The sequence below is a fragment of the Drosophila kikkawai genome, chromosome 2L (genome assembly GCF_030179895.1).
Source record: "Drosophila kikkawai strain 14028-0561.14 chromosome 2L, DkikHiC1v2, whole genome shotgun sequence".
Lineage (NCBI taxonomy): Eukaryota > Metazoa > Arthropoda > Insecta > Diptera > Drosophilidae > Drosophila > Drosophila kikkawai.
The window spans coordinates 11,880,817-11,903,882 of NC_091728.1; the positions used below are offsets into that span (position 1 = coordinate 11,880,817).

Genomic DNA, 23,066 nt, shown 5'->3' on the forward strand with positions numbered 1-23,066 from the left:
GAGGGGGTGGCCAGACAGACGTAGACGTAGTCGTGCCACCCCCCAAAAGGGGATCAAAGTCAGACGCATACAAAGCGCTATATAAGTTCCATACAAGTCCAACCACCCTTGCCAAAAATAATGAAGAAAGGACGAGGGCGAGGACGATGACGAGGACGCGAAAGGGAAATGCAAGTTGTAAGAGAAATAAAAACAAAATAAATACGAGCGGCAGCTGTAAAGTTCAACAATAAAAGTGGGAAGCAACAGAGCAAAAAAAGTGAAACGAAAATGAAATGAAACTAGGCACAGGGCACACAGGGGATGTTAGTCCTTGGAGGACTCGCAGCAACCACCACCAATGCACGGCAGTGAACTCAACACCCATCAGCAATATGGACGATGGCAACAGACGGCATCGGACACATTTTACGGGCCCTCAACAGCGTATTATGCAAATCTCCTCGAGCGTAGAGCGAACCAAAATTACAAATAATATGCGATACGAAAATGAATAAAACAAAAGCATAGATTTTAAATGAAAGCCAGGAAGAACTCCAGTGTTTTGGTGTGTTTTTTCTTAAAATGCATCTAAACCTACTGAGATCTATGGGAAATTCGAACTGCTAAATGTAAGGCTTGCCCTTAATTCTATGCATATTTTCTAGGTAAAGTTGTAGTTTTATAAATCTGAAAAGATGAATTTCTATTTGTCTTACCTCAGGATTTTTAAAATGTATTTTTATTTATTTACATTTGTTTTTTCCTTTTAAAGGAGTGAATATTTAAATTGCAAAAGGGATATACAAATGCATAAAGCAGACTGTCCCGATTGGCAATCAATGTGCCGAACAAGCCGCAGAGTCCTGGGAACTTGAATTTTGAACTGCAGCTACCTTTGTCCTTTTTTTATGACATTGCGAAATGTCGATATCCTCTGTGGAAGGCAAAGGCAGCGAGGAAACACGAACCGAAGAGGAAACTTGCGATAAACTCAACGTGTATAGTGCAGGTACCATGAACTGCCTGCCTCTCTGCCGATGACGCTGCTGCTGCGTCTGGGCTGCGATCACGCACGCACACCAAGAACAGGGGGGATGGAGGAAATCGAGAATAAGAGTGGGAAAGAAAGAGAGCAAGGAGACGACTTCCTTGCTCTTCTTAGTTGTCTGGCCACCATCTCTCATTCGCTTGGTTTTTTATGTTGATTTTGGGAATTCTAAAAATGCTTGCAGTACCATCCTTCGTCTCCTTTAGCCTGTTTGTTCTCCTTCTCCTTCCATCCGGCGGCAGATGACAGGTTTTCTGGTCTTTCTTCCCACCTCCTGCTTCGTTGTGTTCCCCACCCCCTATATTCGTTCGCTGCACAGGATGCTGGCCTGGCACGTTGTCGTGTCCGTTCTCCGCTCTATGCTCTCCATCTCCATCTCCGTCTTGTGCCATTGCCATTTCGCCTTTCTTGTCTGCTTCTGAACCCGGATCCCTCGGGCCCCCTTACCCGTGCTCTTCTTCCTCTTGACCCCCCTTCTGCTGTCTGCGTATTTTATTTATTTTATTTAGTTTGTGTGGCTTTCGATGTCTGCAAGCATCCTTGGAAATATTCCGCACAGTGGTACCTCGAAAAGACTACTTGCCTCAGAAATGCATCCAACGTGAGTCACCCGAGAAACTGCCTTTTTGTAAGCTTGTTGGTTATTTTTTTCGAAATATCTCAGCTGATCTTTTAGAAATCGGCTTTAGGTGATATGTATCATTGTCCTCATAAAAAAACAGCCACAAAAACATGACAGAAATCGTTTCTTCTTTCACCAGTGCTCACTGTATCAACTGCCTGTTGTCATCATGGCCTCTTGCAACATCCTGGCAAGTATTTCGTATATAAAATAGATTTTTGCAATATTCATGTCCCCAGGTGAAGGATATATCACTCCGGGGAGAGCTCATCGTATGTCTCACATTTATTTGCACGTGCAAATATGGCTTTTGTGCAGGTTTCGCTGGCTTTACAAGACTTACAAGAATACAATATTACCCACGGGTGCGGAGTGCGGAAATTGTTTACGAATCAGTTTCGCGAGTAAATGCTAGGGAAGTTCTTTTCCATATGTACATAATTACATATACATAGGTGTACTGAACACAGTACCAGCCAAATTAATAGGACTGATGTATTAAACAAATTTTCTTCATTTTAAAGTAGTAAATAAAATAATAATGCATTTTCTATAATTTCGAGAGACAACATAACCTGCAGTAAAAAATAAACCTTGAAATTTAAAAGAATACAAAATTAAAGACATGGTAAAAATTAAAAAAGGAGAACCCCCAGCAACTATTATGGTAAAATGGCTTAAACAACCACATAATTTCATTACTGCTATTATTTTGACCGCAGCTGTTCGCCTATTTGCCCATGAGTGTTCTGTTTGTGTGTGTTTATTTGCACGGGCCAAATGAGAACCCCTGTATCGTGTTCCCAGAACCATTTCGCACTTCTTTTATTCTTTTTTTTTTTTTTTTTGCGACGATCGTGACGCTTAAATGCAGTTCCTTTGTTGTAACCACCACAAAGCCAAATAATTGCAGGAGCAAAAAAAAAGAATAGAGTCAGCTAAGGAGAGGGAAAGGGCAAAAGGAAGCGAGAGCGAACCCCTTTTTTGGCCAGGAGAGAGCAGCTGCCTCCGCTGGCTCTGTCTCACACACACTCACGTGGACGTCAGACGAACGCCGGCAGGCAAATATACATACATTCAAACATATTTATGCGCAGCACTGCAGCTATGTAAAAGCAACAACAAGAAAAGGGCGAATGGGGGAAACGAAATGGGAACGGAACACAGCCTAGACCAAATTGCAACAACTGCAAATTGGGGGGAACGCATGGCGCCAAACGAAACGTGAGACAAGCGTGCACCCAGGCACACACACTAACAAGCAGATTATTACAACACAAGCTTTTTGGCGTGGGCGCGCGGAGGGGAAACGCATGAGATAACGGAACATGCTGCCGCATTAGTCACCACCAAACAACAGATGTGAACGGGATGTACCACCTAACAAATGAGTGCAAAGGAGCCAGCAGGATGCCGTGTTGGGGAGAGAGAAACAAGCAATACGGCTTAGCAACCAGTGGAAATCTCATTACAGTGAATATCGGCTAAAAGCAATGAAATAATTATGTATTAACAATTGTTTACTCCAGCTTGGCTCAGAAAAGAATTCATTGTTTTCAGAATAGAAGCCCTAAAAGAACACATTACATTTTGAAAGGAGCTCCATGTACACATGTATGTATGTACAAATGTAAATATGTAAATTTTAAATGTCAGAAAAATAAAAAATATTATGAATTTTTCAATTGTTTATATAATAATGCTTAGTGTATCATCGAAAACGGCTAAAGAGAACAGAAAAGGCAAAGTGGAGCTGCAAAGCTTAAAGCCTGCCTCTGTGAACTGGTATTATTTTTTCGAACACTTCCGCCTTTGTCTGCGCCGGCAGAGAAGTTGACGTCTCGGCTGCCTGCTTTGCGCTTGTGTGCGTGCAACAGTACGCCGCTCCATGAATTTGCATAATTTCGGGACTGACAAGGGGGCGTGGCAGTCATTGCCAAATAAGAGAATTCATTGAAATGACACTTAGTGTCGATCGTTAAATAATGCATACTTATTTATAAGGTATTATTAATAAGCACATTGTGCATTAAACAAACCTGTATTGCAGTTTATTCCTGTCGCGCGCTCGATGCAAAAGAAATGGAAAAAAGCTGAAGTGCCGTTTCTTGGCTGTATGCGTTTTCGGGGTGTCCGTGTTTTTGGAGCAACTTCACGTTCAATGCATTGCAAAAATAATTGTTTGCCGTTGCATTTTTTTTTTTGTTTTTGTGCTGCCGCCGCTGTCGGTGTCGTTCTTCTTTTTCTTTTCGCTCTCCACTTCGCCTCTTTTTGCCGCCTTTTCTGCTGATGCTTTCAAACAATTCGCGCACACACCACACACATACACTCAAAAGCGGCACACTCTGCGTGCGATGCAATTATGCTAATGCGGCTGTTTGCGACACTTCGCTTGGCCTACAACTACGGTTAGCTGATTTCGTTGCTAGCCTGGCCCCCAATATATTGGCCGCAAAATGAATTAACAAACAATATAAATTCACAAACGCAAGCTGCGGCTTTTTTGCTCAAAACGCGTCAGAACTAGAGGCGGAAGTAGGGGCGAGCTTGCAATCGAATAATCGATATTTACGGATTCTATAATCATCGATATATCTTCTGGGAATCGAAAGCAAAACTTATATTATTTTTTAATGTAAGCTGTAAATATAAAATGACTACTTTAAATATATATATAATATATTTAAACTAATCAAATATAGGTTTCTTAATTTGTATTTAAAAGAATGGTTTTTATTGGATTTGGATGTAATCGATGTGTTCTCTGAAATATCGATTCACTTCCATCTTTAAGAGTCAGCACGTTTTTTTGTAAACAAACGGAAAAACCTTTTTAAAAACTTAAAATGGGCGCACTTGCAGAGGTTAGTAACTGATATTATCATTCGTATAGCGTTCGTTAACCGCAAGATTATCCCTAGTTGGCTGGGGACGAGAAGAATGGCGAGGGATCCCGCACGTTTGTGTTCTCCAACGAGGGTCACACATTGGGCAATGCGTTGAAGACCATAATTGCCCGGTACCCGGAGGTGGACTTTTGCGGGTACACCATTCCGCATCCCACCGAGCAGAAGCTGCACTTCCGCATCCAAGCCCGCCGAGACCGGGCCGTCGATATACTCAAGCGGGGGCTGGAGGATCTAGAGGCGTTGTGCGATCACACAATGGTCACATTCGAGAAGGAGATGAAGGACTTTAATGCTACGAAAGAGGAGAATACATGATGGGCCAGAGGCTATAAACTAGACGACACTGCGTGCCTTTTTGGGATCGTAATTGGGCTTGCGAAGATGGTGGTAGTTGGGCAGGACCTTGCGCAAGAAGTCGATCTGGAGTGTCTGCGATCCTTGCTTGTCGATGGCCTCTCGCTGCAGGGCCTGCTCCCCATAGACAATTGTGTTCTCCGACAAGCGCTGGCTGGTGAGCATCTTGATTCCGGCACCAACCACACAGCCACTAGTCACGGTGACTCCGCGGCCCACGAAGCATTTGCTCTCGAATACATTCTTGTCGCCTATCCGAGCTGCCTCCACATTGCAGCCTACCTCGAAGACGTTGTGCGTGCCAATGCTGAGGATATTGTTAGCATCCCAGCTGGCCCCAGGCTCCAGGCGATGAGCTATGGTGGCATACTCCTCGATAATGCAGTTTTCCCCTATTATTATGGGACCCGCATCAGCGATGACTGTCGCACTTGGGTGGACAACGCAGCCAGAGGAGAAGGTGATGTCACCCCGCAGGTTGCTCTCCTCGCAAACTACCGACTTGGGGAAGATTTTGATCCTAAGGGACGGGGTTCAGGGATATATTAGGTGTCAATGAAGTTCCGATATGGAATGGATTAATTAAATTTACCTGTTTTCCGAAGGCATTTTCTGGATTTCTATCTTGTTTACCTTTTCCTCAGAGCTTGAATAGTGCTAAAAATTACCACGAATATCAATTGATAGTGCTGGAAAGCTCTAGAGATTTCCGATATTTTATAGCTAGATAGAAATAATTATTTCCAATTTTATCGAATTTCTCATAAAAAATCAAATTTTAATATTTATGAATATTTCTTACCTGGTTTTATTATTTTAAATCTTAATTAATATTCAAAATTATAACTTTAAAATATTTAAATCGTTATAATTGGCAACCCGGTGTTATCGGACTATCGAATATCCGGCAGCGGTATCGGTATTTTGTACGGAACGTCAAGCTGATGCAATTTTGTGCAGCTTTTACGGAGATAATAAAGCCCAGTTCTTGGTAAAATATTATTCATTCAGCAAACAAGATGTCCGCCGACCAGTTGGCTGAGTTAACCTTAGGTAAGTGCCCCTTTTTGTCGAAATCCGGGAGAAACTATTCGTCCACGTTGTCAGGCCAGCCAAAATTATCGATCTATAATGTGAAATATGTATATTTATGGCCATGTGCAGGTTCTATCTTCACTTCCGAAAAGAAGGGAAGCGATGATGCAGGCGATGGCAGCGAGTCCAAGCCCTTCAAGACCATCCTGCAGGCGATGCGGAGTGCTGGTAAGGAGCCGTTCCCCACCATTTACGTGGACAGCAAGGACCCGAATGCGGCAGAGCCTTTCGAGCCGGCTGCCAAGTCGCAGCTAAAGAAGATCCAAAAGCTGTTCGTGCGTGAGTCCCAAAAGAATGCCGAGAAGCAGCAGCGAGAGGCTGAAGATGCGGTGAAGCGCCAGCAAAATCTGGAGGAGGCACGTAAAGTGAAAATCGCCGAGGATCCCAGTTGGCCGGTGGCGCGCAAGATTCGCATCCTCGAAGGCACCGCCAATCGCGGCTCCCGCGTCAAAATCTATGGCTGGGTGCATCGGCTACGTCGCCAGGGCAAGTCTCTCATCTTCATTACACTTCGCGACGGCACTGGCTTCCTGCAGTGCGTGCTGAACGATCAGCTCTGCCAGACGTACGATGCCCTGGTCCTCAGCACGGAGAGCAGTGTGGTTCTGTTTGGCACTTTGAAGTTGGTGCCGGAGGGCAAGACGGCTCCTGGCGGCCACGAACTTAACGTGGACTACTGGGAGGTGATTGGATTGGCTCCGCCCGGTGGCGCTGACGCCATTCTCAACGAGGAAGCCCAGCCAGATGTGCAGCTGGACAACCGGCACATCATGATTCGTGGCGAGAACACCTCCAAGGTGCTAAAGATGCGTTCCGTAGTGACGCAGGCATTCCGGGCTCATTACGAGGCCCGGGGCTATAACGAGGTGACGCCACCAACTTTGGTGCAAACCCAAGTGGAGGGCGGCTCCACCCTCTTCAAGCTGAAGTATTTCGGCGAAGAGGCCTACCTCACGCAGAGCTCGCAGCTGTATCTGGAGACGTGTCTGCCGGCCCTGGGCGATGTCTTCACCATTTCCCAGAGCTATCGGGCGGAGCAGAGCCGCACGCGTCGCCATCTGGCTGAGTATTCGCACGTCGAGGCCGAGTGCCCCTTCATCACGTTCGATGACCTCCTGGACCGCCTGGAGGATTTGGTGTGCGATGTGGTGGATCGCGTGCTGAAGTCCCCTTGGGGCTACTTGGTGAAGGAGCTCAACCCTGATTTCAAGCCGCCGCAGAAGCCATTCCGTCGCATGAACTATGTCGATGCGATCAAGTGGCTAAAGGAGAACAATGTGACCAAAGACGATGGCACCTTCTACGAGTTCGGCGAGGACATACCCGAGGCCCCGGAGCGCAAGATGACCGATACCATTAACGAGCCCATCATGCTGTGCCGTTTCCCGGCCGAGATCAAGTCCTTCTACATGTCACGCTGCGAAGAGGATCAGCGATTGACCGAAAGCGTGGACGTTCTGTTGCCAAATGTGGGTGAGATTGTGGGCGGATCGATGAGGATACACGACAGCGAGGAGCTGCTCAAGGGCTACCAGCGCGAGGGCATTGATCCCAAGCCCTACTACTGGTACACGGATCAGCGCATCTACGGAACTTTGCCCCATGGTGGCTATGGATTGGGCTTGGAGCGCTTCCTTTGCTGGCTGCTCAACCGGTATCACATTCGCGAGGTCTGTTTGTACCCTCGTTTCCTCGACAGATGCAAGCCTTAAGGGGGACACAGGGAGACGAGCTTTTTCTGCCAGCATTTACACGAAATTTATATCGTAAATATAACAACTCGTTTTAATACTTTTTAGCTTCTGCTCATGAAATGAAACTTAATACAATTTATTTGTATGAATATGCAAAAATAAAGGCCGCGCCTAAGCTTATATTGAATTGAATTTATTTTATCTTACATATGTTTCCTTTTGCATTTCGAATTTGGAATTTATATCAAGAAAAAACGCACAGCAAAGGGAAAGTAAACTCGAAGGGTTTCTTCAAAAACCTTTTAAAAGGAGGCTTTAATAAATGCTTAAAATATAAATTATAAATTCACTTAAATTAACCTTTAAATATCTAAACCAACGAGCCAACTTTCGGTCGCGAATCACCTCAGCTGGTGATATTATCCAAGAGCTGTTCAATATCGGTATCTGGGTACTGCTCGGTCTGCGATTCATCTTGCTCCATGTCCTCTTCTTGCGTGTCTTCCTCCTCTTCGACATCGGCCTCGTCCTCCTCCTCGGCGGCATCGGTCTGGGGAACCGCTTCCACCTCGGCTGTCAGATGCTCCTTGCGGTAGTGACTGCGCAGCAGTTCGCTAATGGTGCTGCACACAATTTGCCGCACTTGGGCATCGAATCCAGGCGGCAGCCAACCGGTTCTCTCATTGCACACGGCTCCTGTTAGAGGCGTAGGTATCTTTTCCAACATTTCCTGAATCCTTGCCATCCGGACATCAGAGTAACGCAGCATGCACTGCCGGGAGCGCGGCAACTTGTGCTCGTCAAAATAGGGATAATCAATGTCCTGGACCAAGTCGGAGGAGCCGTCCTCGGAAGGTCCAGACGAAGCGTTAGCCGCCTTTCGCTGCTTCACAAACTTCTTGGAGTAAACGAATTCCGAGAGGCCAGTGCTGAATCTCAGTCGGAAATCGAATGTCTGGTAGTAGCGACTGTTGAAATCCTTGCGTGGATCGTAGCCAAAGCGTACATACATCGTTCGCCACGGTCCATTGCTGAAGTAATAGGCCAGCGAAGGCGTTATGCACTTCAGCTTGTCATTGGTCAGTCCAGACTCATATTGCAGCGCAATCCGTGTCCAAATGGGGCAGTCATCGAAGAGTTTCTTGACGCAGGCCAGCTGCTCATCGGACACGTACTTCACCTTAAGTCGCTTGAGATTCTGTGAGTCTGCCTGGGTGGGAAAGCTGTCCACCATGTTGAAGGAGATAACGCCCTGGTTATCATAGGTGGCCTTTGACTGCACACCGAGGACCTCCTGCTGGCCATCCTCCTGACTGTCGGTGCGATAGGATCCTGGGTAGACCACGTCAACGTGCGTGAACAATTCTGGGAGGGACAGGAGCTGACTATGGCGGCGTCTGCAGGGTGATAATAATTATTCGTTAATAATTACAAGTACTATATGTTTAACTACTTGAAAAAGTCCAGATCGGCGCTGTCTCTGGGCATCAATTGATCGAGGGCGTATGTGAGCTCCAGGGCAGCGTTGGCACTGTCACTCCTCGGCGTCGACCAGAGGGGCAGGTACTGAAAGTCACACAGGGAATCGAAGGTAAACACTCTGCTGCAGTGGCCCAAAACACGCACAAAGTATTCCGGCGGACGCTGTCTGTCCTTTTTGTGACGTCTGACGGTTATGGAAAGCAGGACACCGGTTTTCTCGCTACAATCACCAAAGGCGGGTTTGTTGTAGGGATTCTCCGGATGGAAACGCAGTGGCAACCGCTTGACCTCATCGCCCAGAACCTGGAATGGGATAGATTCTGAAGGAGACTATGGATATACCATCGATAATCCAATGCTTACCTTGGATATGTTGATTATGCCGCCTAGCGTGGCCAGCATACGGTCGGGATTGACCACTTTTCCAGGATATTCAATCAATTCAAACTCTTTTTGAGGATTAAAACTCAACTGGCGCGACATGGTCCTAAATTGAGATGGTATTTCATAAAAATAACAAAGCCATATGTATCGATTATCGGGTAAAAAATCGATTAGTATAGCTAATAAATTGCTGAGTTGTTTACATTTTACCCATATGTAAATAAAATAGCCAAACTCCCATCGCTGAATATTATCGCTTATCGATAAACAGCCGGTGATTTCCTCTTCTTCCCTCATTCGGTTTGTTTATGAATAAAAATGTCGAGTAAAAACAGAAAACGGACGGCCAGCAGCAGCAGCAGCGCCGAGGAGCCGGACAGCGAGGAAGAGTCACGCCTGAAGGATCTCCAAGAGCGCGACGAGTTTGCCAACAGGCTCAAGCAGCGCGATGAGGATCGCACCAGAAAAGTGGTGGACTCCACTGGCGGGCGTAAGGCCATCGAGGAGGCCACCAAGCGTTTGAAGCTGGAGCATGAGGACCGGGACAAGATTGTGCCCCACCTGCGTCTGCAGTCGCGTCGCCAGTATCTGGAGAAGCGCAAGGACGACAAGGTGGCGGAACTGGAGGCAGACATCCTGGACGATGAATACCTGTTCGATGAGAGCGTGTAGGATAAAAATTAAGATTAATAGCAGTTAAGAGTGACTAATGAGGCATTCATTGCAGGTTAACCAAGCGGGAGAAGGAGGAGCGACAGTACAAGAAGCAGCTGCTGAACATTGCCAAGGAGCATGAGAAGGCCCGGGAACTGGAGCGCGTGCAGCGCTATCGTATGCCGCAGGACTTGAAGAAGGGCGAGAGATGTGAGTAAATGATCTACACCTAATCTTCTCTAAATCCTAATTTCCTTCGCCTACTTTCAGCGGAATATGTGGAAGTGGATGACTTTGAGAAGCAACCAAACTCGGAACAAAAGAAATGGGAGGCCGAGCAGTTGGCCTCGGCACGCTTTCAGTTCGGTGCCAAGGATGCCAAGGCTGAGGAGGAGTACGAGCTGCTGCTAGACGACCAGATTGACTTTATCCAAGCCTTGACTCTGGACGGAAGTCGCGAAAAGTCCACCAGTCGGCAGCCAGAATTAACAGAGAAAGAGCGCAAGCGTTTGACTTTGGAGGAAACGAAAAGATCCCTGCCTGTGTATCCCTTCAAGGACGATCTGATAGCCGCCGTCAAGGAGCACCAGGTGCTTATCATCGAAGGTGAAACCGGATCGGGCAAGACCACCCAGGTGCCTCAATATCTGGTCGAAGCGGGCTTCACCAAGGACAAGAAGATGATCGGATGCACCCAGCCTCGTCGAGTGGCCGCCATGTCGGTGGCGGCGCGTGTGGCCGAGGAAATGGGCGTTAAGCTGGGCAACGAGGTGGGCTACAGCATTCGCTTCGAGGACTGCACCTCGGATCGCACCATTCTCAAATACATGACGGACGGCACCTTGCATAGGGAGTTCCTTTCGGAGCCCGATCTCGCCTCCTACAGTGTGATGATCATCGACGAGGCCCACGAGCGAACGCTTCACACGGACATTCTGTTTGGCCTGGTCAAGGATATTGCTCGCTTTAGGCCAGAACTGAAGCTGCTTATCTCGAGTGCCACCTTGGATGCGGATAAGTTCTCGGCCTTCTTCGATGATGCACCCATCTTCCGGATACCTGGACGTCGTTATCCTGTTGATATTTTCTATACCAAGGCCCCGGAGGCGGACTACATCGATGCCTGCTGTGTTTCGGTCCTGCAAATCCATGCCACCCAGCCTTTGGGCGATATTCTGGTGTTCCTTACCGGCCAGGATGAGATCGAGACCTGCCAGGAGGTTCTACAGGATCGCGTTAAGCGACTGGGTTCCAAGATCCGTGAACTCATTGTCATTCCCGTCTACGCGAATCTGCCCAGTGACATGCAGGCCAAGATCTTTGAGCCCACGCCACCCAATGCCCGCAAGGTGATCCTGGCCACGAATATAGCAGAAACCTCGCTAACCATCGATAATATCATCTATGTGATTGATCCCGGCTTTGCCAAGCAGAATAACTTTAATTCCAGGACGGGAATGGAGTCTCTGATGGTGGTTCCTATATCAAAAGCCTCGGCCAATCAGCGAGCGGGCCGAGCGGGACGTACTGCTCCGGGCAAGTGCTTTCGGCTGTACACTGCTTGGGCATACAAGCACGAACTGGAGGACAACACGGTGCCGGAGATACAGCGCATCAATCTGGGCAATGCTGTGCTCATGCTGAAAGCTTTGGGAATCAACGACCTCATACACTTTGACTTTCTGGATCCCCCGCCGCACGAGACGCTCGTTCTGGCTCTGGAGCAGCTGTACGCCTTGGGCGCTCTGAATCACCACGGGGAGCTGACCAAGTTGGGCCGCCGAATGGCCGAGTTTCCGGTGGATCCAATGATGGGCAAAATGCTGCTGGCAAGCGAAAAGTAAGTGTTACTTTTTAATCGAAAATCCAATCTTAATCCCCACTTCCATTTCAGATACAAATGCTCCGAGGAGATGGTCACCATTGCCGCCATGCTCTCCGTGAATAGCGCCATCTTCTACAGGCCCAAGGACAAGATCATCCATGCGGACACAGCGCGAAAGAATTTCAATCACATGCACGGAGACCATTTGAGTCTGCTCCAGGTGTACAATCAATGGGCGGAGACGGACTACAGCACCCAGTGGTGCTACGAGAACTTCATCCAATATCGGTCCATGAAGCGGGCACGGGATGTCCGTGAGCAGCTCGTGGGCCTGATGCAGCGCGTCGAAATCGATATGGTCAGCTGCCTGCCGGAGACGATTAACGTTCGTAAGGCGGCCACTGCCGGCTACTTCTACCACGTGGCACGCCTGTCCAAGGGGGGCCACTACAAGACCATAAAGCACAACCAGACGGTAATGATTCACCCGAACTCGTCGCTCTTCGAGGAGCTGCCGCGATGGGTGCTCTACCACGAGCTCGTATTTACGTCCAAGGAGTATATGCGCCAGGTGATCGAGATCGAGAGCAAGTGGCTGCTGGAGGTGGCGCCGCACTACTACAAGGCCAAGGAGCTGGAGGATTCCACCAACAAGAAGATGCCCAAGGGCGCGGGGCGGGCCGAGATGACGCAGTAGTTTGGGGGAATTTCCAAAAACCTTAGTTTTGTACAAATTAAAATGCAATTAAAACTAAGTTGTAAAAGATTTTATTTTTAAACTTGAAATCAATTCAAAAAGTCCGCCAAGTTTACTATCGACTTTACGATAACATAAAGTTGGGGTACAGTGGCGACATCTATAAATATTATTAAAATTAATAAAATTATAAAAACACACTTATTATGTTTATAATTTATTCACAGTATTTATACATTTTCAACAAGAATATATCTTAATATATAAATATTTTAATATCTAGAAAAACTCAACTATCGATAATGTGATAACTTTATTGTACCTGTCAACTCAACTATCGAGTTATCGGTCTGCCGTGCGGTTGAATTTCGTGTTTTGTTCGTTTCGAAGGGCAAAATTGCACAATATTCTGATTTAATTTAACTCAAACAGCTTTAATTAGTAAGTGTTTAAGCGCACAGATTGGGTTTTACAAGAAATCCCTTTCAATTACACCGAAAATCATGTAAACATCACGTTGTCGGGCAGCAATGACGTTCTAACCTAAAAATCTGACGAAATTGCTTAATCCAGTCGGCTTTTTATTTATGTGTAGAAGTCTATTGAAGACACCAACTGATTAATTCCATTTGTTTTTTATTTAACCACAGACACAATGGCTGCTCAATTCTTCAATCGCATCGGCCAGCTTGGTCTTGGAGTGGCGGTGCTGGGAGGCGTCGTGAACTCGGCGTTATATAATGTGGAAGGCGGACACCGGGCGGTGATCTTCGATCGCTTCACCGGCATCAAGGAGAGTGTGGTCGGCGAGGGCACACACTTCTTCATTCCGTGGGTGCAGCGGCCCATCATCTTTGACATTCGCTCCCAGCCCCGCAATGTTCCAGTCATTACGGGCAGCAAGGATCTGCAGAATGTCAACATTACGCTGCGTATCCTGTACCGACCCATTCCCGACCAGCTGCCCAAGATCTACACTATTTTGGGCCAGGACTACGACGAGCGTGTGTTGCCCTCTATTGCGCCCGAGGTGCTGAAGGCTGTGGTTGCCCAGTTCGATGCCGGCGAGCTGATTACCCAGCGTGAGGTGGGTTTAAGTTCAGAGAGTTGCCTGAAGGCATAATTTTTGGACTCATATTAACATACATTTCTTGATTTTTCAATTTACAGATGGTATCCCAGCGCGTTTCCCAGGAATTGACTGTGCGCGCCAAGCAGTTCGGCTTCATTCTGGACGACATCTCGCTCACACACTTGACCTTCGGACGGGAATTCACGCAGGCTGTGGAGATGAAGCAGGTGGCCCAACAGGAGGCGGAGAAGGCTCGCTTTGTCGTGGAGAAGGCCGAGCAGCAGAAGCTGGCCTCCATCATTTCAGCGGAGGGTGATGCCGCTGCCGCCGATCTGTTGGCCAAGTCATTCGGCGAGGCCGGCGATGGTCTGGTGGAGCTGCGTCGTATCGAGGCCGCCGAGGATATTGCCTACCAGCTATCGAGGTCCCGCGGTGTTGCCTACTTGCCCAGCGGACAGAGCACGTTGCTCAACCTGCCGTCGACCATTGCACAGTAGCTGGGTGCATCACCTAGTTCCGTTAAGTTGTAACTACCTACATATAGCATTTAACTAAGTACTTTTCGATTCTTGTTTCTGCTGAAATATGCACTTCGACTGACTGAGATTGTGGAGAAAATGAAGCGAAACAACCAAAATTTGTCCCCTGTAAACGGTTCTATTTCATTCTCTTCCCGATCGGGGTCGATCCTCGGTCCTCTGTGCGTGCTCCGCTTGCGGCTCAACGTTTGTTGTACCCTCCGTTGTCTGGGTCGTTCGGGGGCGCGCTTCCAACTGATTTGGTCCCTAAGATCTGGATCTCTGGCTAACCAGTGTGTGTGGAACACAAAGAACAAATTTGATTGTGAACCGTAAACAATAAAATTTAAACCACAAATTCATTCGTTTTTAATTTGGGTTTTTTTTATTTTAAAGTTGGAATTATATTTAAAATCTTTGTTTTTAATATCTTAGGAATATTGTGTCAAAGTTTTACATTAATTATAGCAATGTTCACCAAGTTATTGATCAGAGGTCGTTTGAAAAGTGCCCTATGGGAAGTCGCTGTACTCAAAATCTACTCGACCAATTAGTTTGAAATTTTGGAACATAACATCTTTAATTTATTTTACAACTATAATAACTAAACTACAAAGATTACATTTCAACGTACGAATATCTAGAATAACGCTTAATATAAATATACTTATGTAAAAAGGATACATTCTCCAATTAATGTAACTCCCTTGGCATTTATGTATATTTTATACAATTTAACTAAAACCCACTGATTGTTTCCCTTATCTCAACTCATTTTCACTTCTTTAGCCTGGTTATGCAATTCCCACTTGAGGGCGCCATGAATGCCAAAGTCGCCTTTATTCTCTAGCAACTTCAAGTCAGCCATAAATCAAATAGTAGTATTTCTTTTGCCTCAATCCCAGACTCCAGCCACCCGTAAAGGAGCATAATGGGGGTAGAAAGGGAGTGGGAGTGAACGGGCGGTGCACCCAACGCACTAAAATCGAAAGCAGAGCCGTTGGCATGGCATATAAATCTGTTGATTCAGTCAAGTGATTTGCCAAAGTGGCTTCGTTGAAATGTTGTCAGGCACACACACACACCGACTGCCTGCCTTCCAGCTCAGCAACAGTTGGCCCTAACCCGCAGGTCACCCCACAAGCCCCATACCACACATCCCTTATTCGAAATGCTCCTCAACCTAGCCCACACTCACTTCCTCCCCTAGCACAATAGGAAAGCCAGAGTGAGAGGCTGAAGAGGATGGATTTTTTTGACGTCACTATGCCATGAGCGGATCAGGGGGTCGCCAAAAGCCACATGACGTTTGATGCTCTGAAAACCTGTTCCGCAGATGCGCGTAAAGCGTGCCATTCGCTTACGTTTGATTTCTTGTTTCTTCTATGAATTTTAAATTTGTTTGTTTATCTTTTTTTGCGTACGATCTCGAGGAAATCCCGGCTGGTGATGACTCACGATGGGGGATTCCTGGCATTGTCGTCCAGGTTTTCTTTCTCTCAAAATGAGAGCAGAGTTGGACATAACGTGAGCAGAATATGATCAGTAAGCTTCTGGGAAATGAAGATTTTTTTGTTAAATAAATATTTTTAAATAATTTAATAATTTATATTTTGTTTGTAAATTTAAAATATGATATAGAAACATTGCTTATTCATAAAAAAAAATGTAATCCCAAAGAAGTAAGCAAATTAATTCGTCTCACAAATATTTCCATTTAGTTTTAAATCTTTTACTTCTTTTTTCTTTATTTAATAACATTGTAAGATAGTTAAATTACTTTTTAAATTTATTTTTAAAGGACTAATTGATTGATTAATTCCACAATTAAACCTTTGGCTGTATTTTCCTGCTACTGAGTCACGCCGAAATTAATGTATGTTTCAAAAAGAGTAACAAAATCACCGCACAGAACGTAAAGAACACAAATCAAGTGCAGAATATACATACATAATATATATTTTTACAGCCCGCAAGGTGGAGTTCAGCGGCAGAGCGGCTTGAACCGGTCCTGCGACAGCGGCAGCGCCCGCTGGCCGAGCTTTAAAAGCCTTGGCCAAAAGCGAGTGGCGCTCAGTTAAGAGGCGAATGCCGAGCACAGCACAGCAGCTCCATCAGATCGAACAGATATAGCTGACGTTATACATATAGAGCGAACTCTAAGTTGGGCAAAGATTTAGTTCGGAACGGAAACAAAGCTCGGCGACAAGTGCAAATAATTAAAAGCAGTTAAGTAAAGTGCACGGTGAGTGGCATGTGTGTGTGTCTAAGATTTAAATACCTAAAGTGCTTGGGCAACATAATGAGTGCATGGCAGAGATTCATTTTCGGGGCTAACGCGGCGTATACGTAATGCGCGAACCTGGCATACATCTAAAACTAGGCATCTAACCTTGCCTTGCTTTAATCCACTGTATTTTTTAAGTTTCGGCATTCTTTAGTGGCTTACTTTTTGGGTCTTAGTATCTGAAAGTTTGTGTATTATTCAAAAAAAAAAAAATGTGTGTATTTGCTGGCCACGCCACCAGTTGCCAGTCTCAATGTCAACTTGTTTACGTTGTTAAAAGTGAATTGAGAAAAATAATCTAAAGTTAATTAATGCAAAATGTTAATGGCAATATTCTAATTATCATACAAATTTACTGTGTGATCAAACGAAGAAGTTATCGAGACTAATCTTAATTGTAATTAGTAGCTAAAAGTAAAAGGAATTTTGAAAAATTAACTACTAATAGAGGGTTTTATTTACGAACATAAACCTTTTAAGAGAGGCACTCAAGCAAAACCAAAAAGGCATAAATAAAAGCTTTGGTAATAGCAAATTAATATAGTTAAACCCTTAGTTTTTATATCATAAAAACTTAAAAAGAACAATATTATTCATTATTATCTTATTACAAAATGAATACACAGTTTTTTATTAGTTTTAGCTCAGTGTAAACATCACACTCTGAAATTCGCAGCTGCCCCTGATTAATATTATCTCTTAGTTACTGATAGACTGCTTTTGTGTCATTCTCCCATTAAAGATTTCGATTTCATTCCATTACTAATTATATTTGGACTAACACAACATGAGCAAATTACCCATTAATAACACTAACCAACCAAAGCAAACTAACGGTAATGGTAAAGCTAACAATATGGAAGATAAACTGGATCCCAAGGTCTCGGTATGTCTATAGCTTGTGTCTAAACAATACAAATATCAATCCTGACCTCTTCTTACCCTTTCCCTTTAAGATCGATATGGAGGCACCAGAGTTTAAAGATTTCGCCAAGACAATGGTGGATTTTATTGCCGAATATTTGGAGAACATACGCGAAAGGTAAGTCAGCGAGAACGAGTGTCTCAATTAGCTTGAATTTAATTTAATTTGTAGCAGTGTCGATACATATAGGTTTTATTTATAAGCAACCTGTGTTGCTTGACCTCAGCTGCGTTTTGTTTTCGATTTGAAAGTTCGTTCTGTTCGATTCCGGGCAAGTGAATGACATTTTGCACACGTTTGGAGCATTAGTCATGGGAAAGCCGCCACACGATCGGAAAGGGAACTTTGCTTTATATATAGTACTTAAAGGCAGTTTAAGCGACCTTCTCAATTGCATACTCTATTTCAAAACACTTTCACAGTTTTTGTTATTTTTTTTGTGCGGTTTTTTAGCTCTTACTCTTGAGCCTACGGCTAATTAATCATTACGGCATTAAAAAGGTTTATAATTGTTGGCGTGTCAAGGTCGATTTTTATGTAGATATAATTGCTTATAAGCCTTGGGGCAAAAGCGACAGGTTGCGCATTGTTCTTGTGCGGTTTTTAAAACTTATTTTAGGTTTCTTTAGCCTTGATAAAATTATTAATAAATTTTAAAAGACTTTTCTTTGGGGTTATTAAAATTTTAAAACTCTTTTAACCTGCAAATTATTCTTAGTCATTTTATAATTATTTATTATACAACTCTTTTTTTTTAGAGTAGATAGATAGTAACAATAATCTTTTATTTTGAGCCCCACATAATTTTTCTTATTGTTTAAATCACATATATTGAAAGGAAATGCGTCAGCAACCATCGCCGGCTTCTATGTCTGTTATTCTTCTCTTGACGACACTTTTCAACACATTTATATATTTATATTGATTTTTTATTGCCACAAGGCAACAAGTTGGGGAGGGCAGGATGCTGAGCTTCTTCCTTCCGCCCATTCCCTACTGCCTTTGTGTGATAACGAAGTTTCACAATCAATTAGCTAGAAGCTTTTCATGCAATCAGAGACCTAATAAGATTATTCTCGTTTCAGACGCGTTCTGCCTGAAGTAAAGCCCGGCTATCTAAAGCCCCTCATCCCGGATGCCGCTCCTGAGAAACCAGAGAAATGGCAGGATGTGATGCAGGACATCGAGAGGGTCATTATGCCGGGGGTTACCCACTGGCACAGCCCCAAGTTCCATGCCTACTTCCCCACGGCCAACTCCTATCCGGCCATTGTGGCTGACATGCTGAGCGGAGCCATTGCCTGCATTGGATTCACTTGGATTGCCAGTCCCGCCTGCACAGAACTGGAGGTGGTCATGATGGACTGGCTGGGCAAGATGCTGGATCTACCAGCTGAGTTCCTGGCCTGCTCCGGTGGCAAAGGAGGCGGAGTTATTCAGGGAACGGCCAGCGAGTCCACCTTGGTGGCTCTTCTGGGAGCCAAGGCCAAGAAGGTGCAGGAGGTCAAGGCTCAGCATCCGGAGTGGGACGAGCACACTATCGTTGGAAAGCTTGTGGGTTACTGCTCCGATCAGGCACACTCCTCCGTGGAGCGTGCTGGTCTCCTGGGAGGCGTGCGACTGCGATCGGTGCCCTCGGATAACCACAGGATGCGCGGGGATGCCCTGGAAAAGGCCATAAAGCAGGATTTGGCCGATGGTTTGATTCCTTTCTATGCAGTGGTCACCCTGGGCACCACGAACTCGTGTGCTTTCGATTACCTAGACGAGTGTGGACCCGTGGGAAACAAGCACAATGTGTGGATCCATGTGGATGCCGCCTATGCCGGCTCCGCGTTCATTTGTCCAGAGTACCGCCACTTGATGAAGGGCATTGAAACTGCGGATTCCTTCAATTTCAATCCGCACAAATGGATGCTGGTGAACTTTGACTGCTCGGCCATGTGGCTGAAGGATCCCAGCTGGGTGGTGAACGCCTTCAATGTGGATCCCCTCTACTTGAAGCACGACATGCAGGGATCTGCTCCGGACTATCGCCACTGGCAGATTCCCCTGGGACGTCGGTTTCGTGCCCTCAAGCTCTGGTTTGTCCTGCGCCTTTACGGTGTGGAGAATCTGCAGGCGCATATCCGCAGGCACTGCAACTTTGCCAAGCAGTTTGGAGATCTCTGTGTGGCCGACTCGAGGTTCGAACTGGCGGCAGAGGTCAACATGGGCTTGGTGTGCTTCCGGCTGAAGGGCAGCAATGAGAACAACGAGGCTCTATTGAAGAGGATCAACGGACGTGGCAATATCCATATGGTTCCGGCCAAAATCAAGGACGTGTACTTCCTACGCATGGCAGTGTGCTCGCGCTTCACCAAGTCCGAGGATATGGAGTACTCGTGGAAGGAAGTCAGTGCTGCTGCCGATGAAATGGAAAAGGAGCAGTAAAATGGAGATTATAAAGTTCTGTTCCGGCTTATTTCGAATTTACAGACCAGCATTAATTCATTGTTATTTTAATATTTTAATTTAATGAGTTATCACCAAAATCATGGCTAAGAATGTATTAGCTCCTTCATCTCTCAAAATCTTGTTGATTATGTTTTGCCTCTGATCTTGAAATTGTTTGTCCATCTATTTTATAAAATTCGTTTTCATTTTAAAATCTTAAATTTGGATATTTAAAGCCGGAATAGAACACATTACCTTTGACCAATCGCGACATGTTTAGGGAATTTACATAAATCGCAAGAAAAAGATGGAAGGCCTGTCTTCCATCGCCACATTATAGTTATAGTGTCCTATTCCATGTGTATTGATGTTGTTGTTAATGTTTTTATTGTTAACATGCTACTTGTAATTACCAAAATAAATGCTTAAATATATGAAACATATTATAAATATATATTTCGACTAGAGAGTTCTTATTTCGTTACATATTTATTTCTAATCAATTTCATTTTCGGTGAGATAACTTTTAGGTCAAGAAATTAAATCAGCATATATAAAATGTGTGAAATTTTACATAAAATTGCAATAGTTTTTGCACAGTGTAAACTAAAGTGGCGTTTACCACTATCTGAGCTCCGTAACTGACTGATTAGGATTATTATCTCAAAGTTCTAAGTCGGAGCAGTATAAATACTGATAAAGTGCCTGCAAACGTTTCACTTGTAGTTTTGTAATCCCCCCCAAAGGTTCGCATTCAGTCGCTTGCAAATTAATTTCGGTCTAGGAAAACATGAGCAAATTACCCAATAATAACACCAAAGCTAACAATGTGGACGATAAACTGAATCCCAACGTCTCGGTATGTCCATAGCTATTTCTAATTAATACAGAAATCAATAATTTCCCGCTGTTTACCCTTTCAAGATTGCCATGGAGGCACCAGAATTTAAAGATTTTGCCGAGACAATGGTGTATTTTATAACCGAATATATGGAGAATATACGCGAGAGGTAAGTTATTTTTTATTGTTAACATGCTACGCCTAATTAAAAAAGAATTAACTGCTTAGATATATACAATAATTTTTAACTATAAATTTTGACTAGTGTGTTTCTATTTGTAGGTTCTTTGTACCATTTTTGTGTAAATTTTGAGAGATTCATTTCCATTCAAGATGTACGCTGCTCCTGTAATAATCGATGATGCGTTGCGCTTCTCGAATACCACTGGACCGGGCTGCATCGATAGTGCCAAAGCCTTGGACAGCAGTGGCATCCCCGGCAAAGAGCAGGCTCGGTGATTGCTCCCCCAGCGGTGCCGCCAGTCGCTGGACATCGCGTGCACTGCTGTTCGTGGAGAAGTATGGACGTCCGCCTAGGTAGCATGCCGAAGTACTCCAGCTGGAGCGAAGTAGGGCTTCGGGATAGGGAACCAATTGGTTGCTTATACAGCGTTTCAGCAACGTGGTAATCTGTTCCAGCAGCTTGTCATCCGAAAGCTTCTCGATTTCCTCGTAGTACCCGCCACCCACTTGCACCTCCAGGACATGCTGGCTGTTGGGCACCTGGCTGATCTCCACCACCTGTTGCGTCCAATTACGCTCTACTTGAGGTTCAGTGGAGCGACTTGGGTGTGCCCCTAGTGGTCGCAGGCTTGTCTTGAGCCACTGTTTAATTGGATTCTTGTATGAAAGATAGATCTTCAGGGGATTTCCAAAGCCCAGATTGCGTATGGCCAGCATTTTGTCTAGCGGCAACGTCGGCCGGAACAGTATTCCTGCAAAGCTCTTGAGCACGCCCAGGGGCAGGGTGCAAATAATGTGATCCGCATTATAAAGACTACCATCCAGGCAGCCCACGCCCTTGAGTTGCGACGGTGTCCACTGTATCTGTCCCACAGGCTTGCCCGTCTGCAGCTGCTCCTTGTCCAGCTGTTGTGTGAGCTCCTCCACGATGTTATCCAGTCCTGTGGGCACGTATAGGGGGCACTTTTCCGGCTGCACTGGACACTTGGTTATGTGCTCAATGTTCACGTATTCCAGGCAACATCCGAGGACGCTGCCGAACTCCTTGAATAGCGACTGAAAGATCTCACGCGCCGCCTGTTGCTCCTCCGGTTGCTGGAATGTGGCGGCAATTATCCGATTGCTTTCTGCCCTAAAGTAGCTCATTACGTTGTCTAGGGCCTGCATGTCTTCGCCGCGTTTAACTCGGTCCGAGACCTTAAAGCCGCGACATAGCTGCCGGAACAGGGTGTCGATGAGTTCGGCTATGGCTGGCTTAATGGCTTGGCCTCCATCCTGCTCCATGTGGACGTAGGTGGGCCGCTCGGGCTGCTTTATCTGCTTGCCTAGACCCTCGGTGTTGCGCAACAGCTCGTACATAGAATCCTGCGACCCGTCGATTTTCACCCACTTGGCACCCAGCTCGCAGAAGGTGTCGCCGAATCGCTGGGAGTTAATTCTGCCGCCGTAACGCTCGGTAGCCTCCAAGACGATGGTGCGTCGGAATCCATGCGACAGCAGGTGCTGGGCGGCAGAGAGACCGGATATTCCGGCCCCTATGACCACTATCCGGGCACTTTGCCGCGCTGCTTCCAGATCCGGGCTGTATACATGGGCGCCGGAGTCCGCCTGGAGCACAGTTGCATTGTATAAACTGCGTTTGGTGGCTAGTTTATAACTGCTGGTAACGAGAGGAGAATTCAGTAGGTGGCGCATTGTGGCACATCCGAGCTGCCCGGCCGGTTGATGCAACGCCACTTACCACTGCATGGCAAGCGGTAAACGGAGGAATTAAGAAATCCAAAGTGTTTTCAAAATTTTGTCGAATTTGGTTTGTTTTGTTTTGTGAACACTAGAGACGGCACACTACGTTTCGATTATTGACCTTGCTGTGCTATCGATATATCAAAACGGGATTTCTGGAAGATGCAGCCACACTAAAACGCAAAATTTAAAAGCATGTGAATTTGACTTTTGGAAAACTTAGAATAAATAAATTAAGGTAAATTAAATAATAAAAAAAATGGAAATAATGTTTAAATAATGTTTAGACTAACATCTATAAAACACACATTTCTT

At 45.5% G+C, this 23,066-nt stretch overlaps 9 protein-coding genes and 1 long non-coding RNA gene across 12 annotated transcripts in view; 6 read left to right on the forward strand and 4 right to left on the reverse strand.

Annotated features, from left to right (window-relative positions):
• Positions 1-4,176, reverse strand: part of brat (brain tumor) — a 39,732-nt gene extending 35,556 nt beyond the window's left edge. Inside the window, exon 1 of the mRNA XM_017178256.3 lies at positions 3,692-4,176. The gene's annotated coding sequence lies outside the window, so the exon portion shown is untranslated. The remainder of the gene's footprint in view (positions 1-3,691) is intronic.
• On the forward strand, positions 2,883-3,337 carry LOC138929282 (uncharacterized). Its single transcript, XR_011445701.1, has 2 exons — positions 2,883-3,125; positions 3,182-3,337. It is a non-coding gene; the product is annotated as an uncharacterized lncRNA (long non-coding RNA).
• A 205-nt stretch (positions 4,177-4,381) lies between the features above and the next one.
• Polr1D (RNA polymerases I and III subunit AC2 l(2)37Cg) lies at positions 4,382-4,899 on the forward strand. The gene is made up of 2 exons (XM_017178265.2): positions 4,382-4,516; positions 4,574-4,899. Exons 1-2 carry the CDS (start codon positions 4,499-4,501, stop codon positions 4,874-4,876), a joined length of 321 nt encoding a protein of 106 aa, XP_017033754.1. The 5' UTR covers positions 4,382-4,498; the 3' UTR covers positions 4,877-4,899.
• DCTN6-p27 (dynactin subunit 6) lies at positions 4,826-5,638 on the reverse strand. The gene is made up of 2 exons (XM_017178264.2): positions 5,508-5,638; positions 4,826-5,435 (listed from the first exon to the last, which is right to left on the reverse strand). The coding sequence occupies exons 1-2, from the start codon at positions 5,522-5,524 to the stop codon at positions 4,895-4,897; spliced, it is 558 nt and encodes a 185-aa protein (XP_017033753.1). The 5' UTR covers positions 5,525-5,638; the 3' UTR covers positions 4,826-4,894.
• Positions 5,639-5,809: 171 nt separating this feature from the next.
• AsnRS (asparagine--tRNA ligase) lies at positions 5,810-7,884 on the forward strand. Its single transcript, XM_017178406.3, has 2 exons — positions 5,810-5,968; positions 6,080-7,884. Exons 1-2 carry the CDS (start codon positions 5,935-5,937, stop codon positions 7,720-7,722), a joined length of 1,677 nt encoding a protein of 558 aa, XP_017033895.1. The 5' UTR covers positions 5,810-5,934; the 3' UTR covers positions 7,723-7,884.
• An 8-nt stretch (positions 7,885-7,892) lies between these two features.
• l(2)37Cd (general transcription factor IIIC subunit l(2)37Cd) lies at positions 7,893-9,681 on the reverse strand. The gene is made up of 3 exons (XM_017178407.2): positions 9,550-9,681; positions 9,158-9,489; positions 7,893-9,101 (listed from the first exon to the last, which is right to left on the reverse strand). Exons 1-3 carry the CDS (start codon positions 9,667-9,669, stop codon positions 8,111-8,113), a joined length of 1,443 nt encoding a protein of 480 aa, XP_017033896.1. The 5' UTR covers positions 9,670-9,681; the 3' UTR covers positions 7,893-8,110.
• A 159-nt stretch (positions 9,682-9,840) lies between these two features.
• l(2)37Cb (lethal (2) 37Cb) lies at positions 9,841-12,773 on the forward strand. Its single transcript, XM_017178442.2, has 4 exons — positions 9,841-10,238; positions 10,298-10,434; positions 10,495-12,064; positions 12,119-12,773. Exons 1-4 carry the CDS (start codon positions 9,889-9,891, stop codon positions 12,744-12,746), a joined length of 2,685 nt encoding a protein of 894 aa, XP_017033931.1. The 5' UTR covers positions 9,841-9,888; the 3' UTR covers positions 12,747-12,773.
• A 284-nt stretch (positions 12,774-13,057) lies between these two features.
• Positions 13,058-14,694, forward strand: Phb1 (prohibitin l(2)37Cc). The gene is made up of 3 exons (XM_017178174.2): positions 13,058-13,187; positions 13,397-13,833; positions 13,917-14,694. Exons 2-3 carry the CDS (start codon positions 13,402-13,404, stop codon positions 14,313-14,315), a joined length of 831 nt encoding a protein of 276 aa, XP_017033663.1. The 5' UTR covers positions 13,058-13,187; positions 13,397-13,401; the 3' UTR covers positions 14,316-14,694.
• A 1,707-nt stretch (positions 14,695-16,401) lies between these two features.
• Ddc (aromatic-L-amino-acid decarboxylase) lies at positions 16,402-20,438 on the forward strand. 3 transcript variants are annotated; one of them, XM_017178243.3, is made up of 4 exons: positions 16,402-16,581; positions 17,366-17,509; positions 17,580-17,665; positions 18,634-20,438. In XM_017178243.3, exons 2-4 carry the CDS (start codon positions 17,411-17,413, stop codon positions 19,979-19,981), a joined length of 1,533 nt encoding a protein of 510 aa, XP_017033732.1. In that variant the 5' UTR covers positions 16,402-16,581; positions 17,366-17,410; the 3' UTR covers positions 19,982-20,438. The 3 variants fall into 3 exon arrangements, with proteins under 3 accessions (XP_017033732.1, XP_017033733.1, XP_017033734.1); XM_017178244.3 differs by lacking the exon at positions 17,366-17,509 and having other exon boundaries at positions 16,403-16,581; XM_017178245.3 differs by lacking the exon at positions 17,366-17,509 and having other exon boundaries at positions 16,403-16,564.
• Positions 20,439-20,984: 546 nt separating this feature from the next.
• LOC108082877 (protein anon-37Cs) lies at positions 20,985-22,881 on the reverse strand. Its single transcript, XM_017178458.3, has 2 exons — positions 22,750-22,881; positions 20,985-22,668 (listed from the first exon to the last, which is right to left on the reverse strand). The coding sequence occupies exons 1-2, from the start codon at positions 22,755-22,757 to the stop codon at positions 21,144-21,146; spliced, it is 1,533 nt and encodes a 510-aa protein (XP_017033947.1). The 5' UTR covers positions 22,758-22,881; the 3' UTR covers positions 20,985-21,143.
• Between the last annotated feature and the right edge of the window lie 185 nt (positions 22,882-23,066).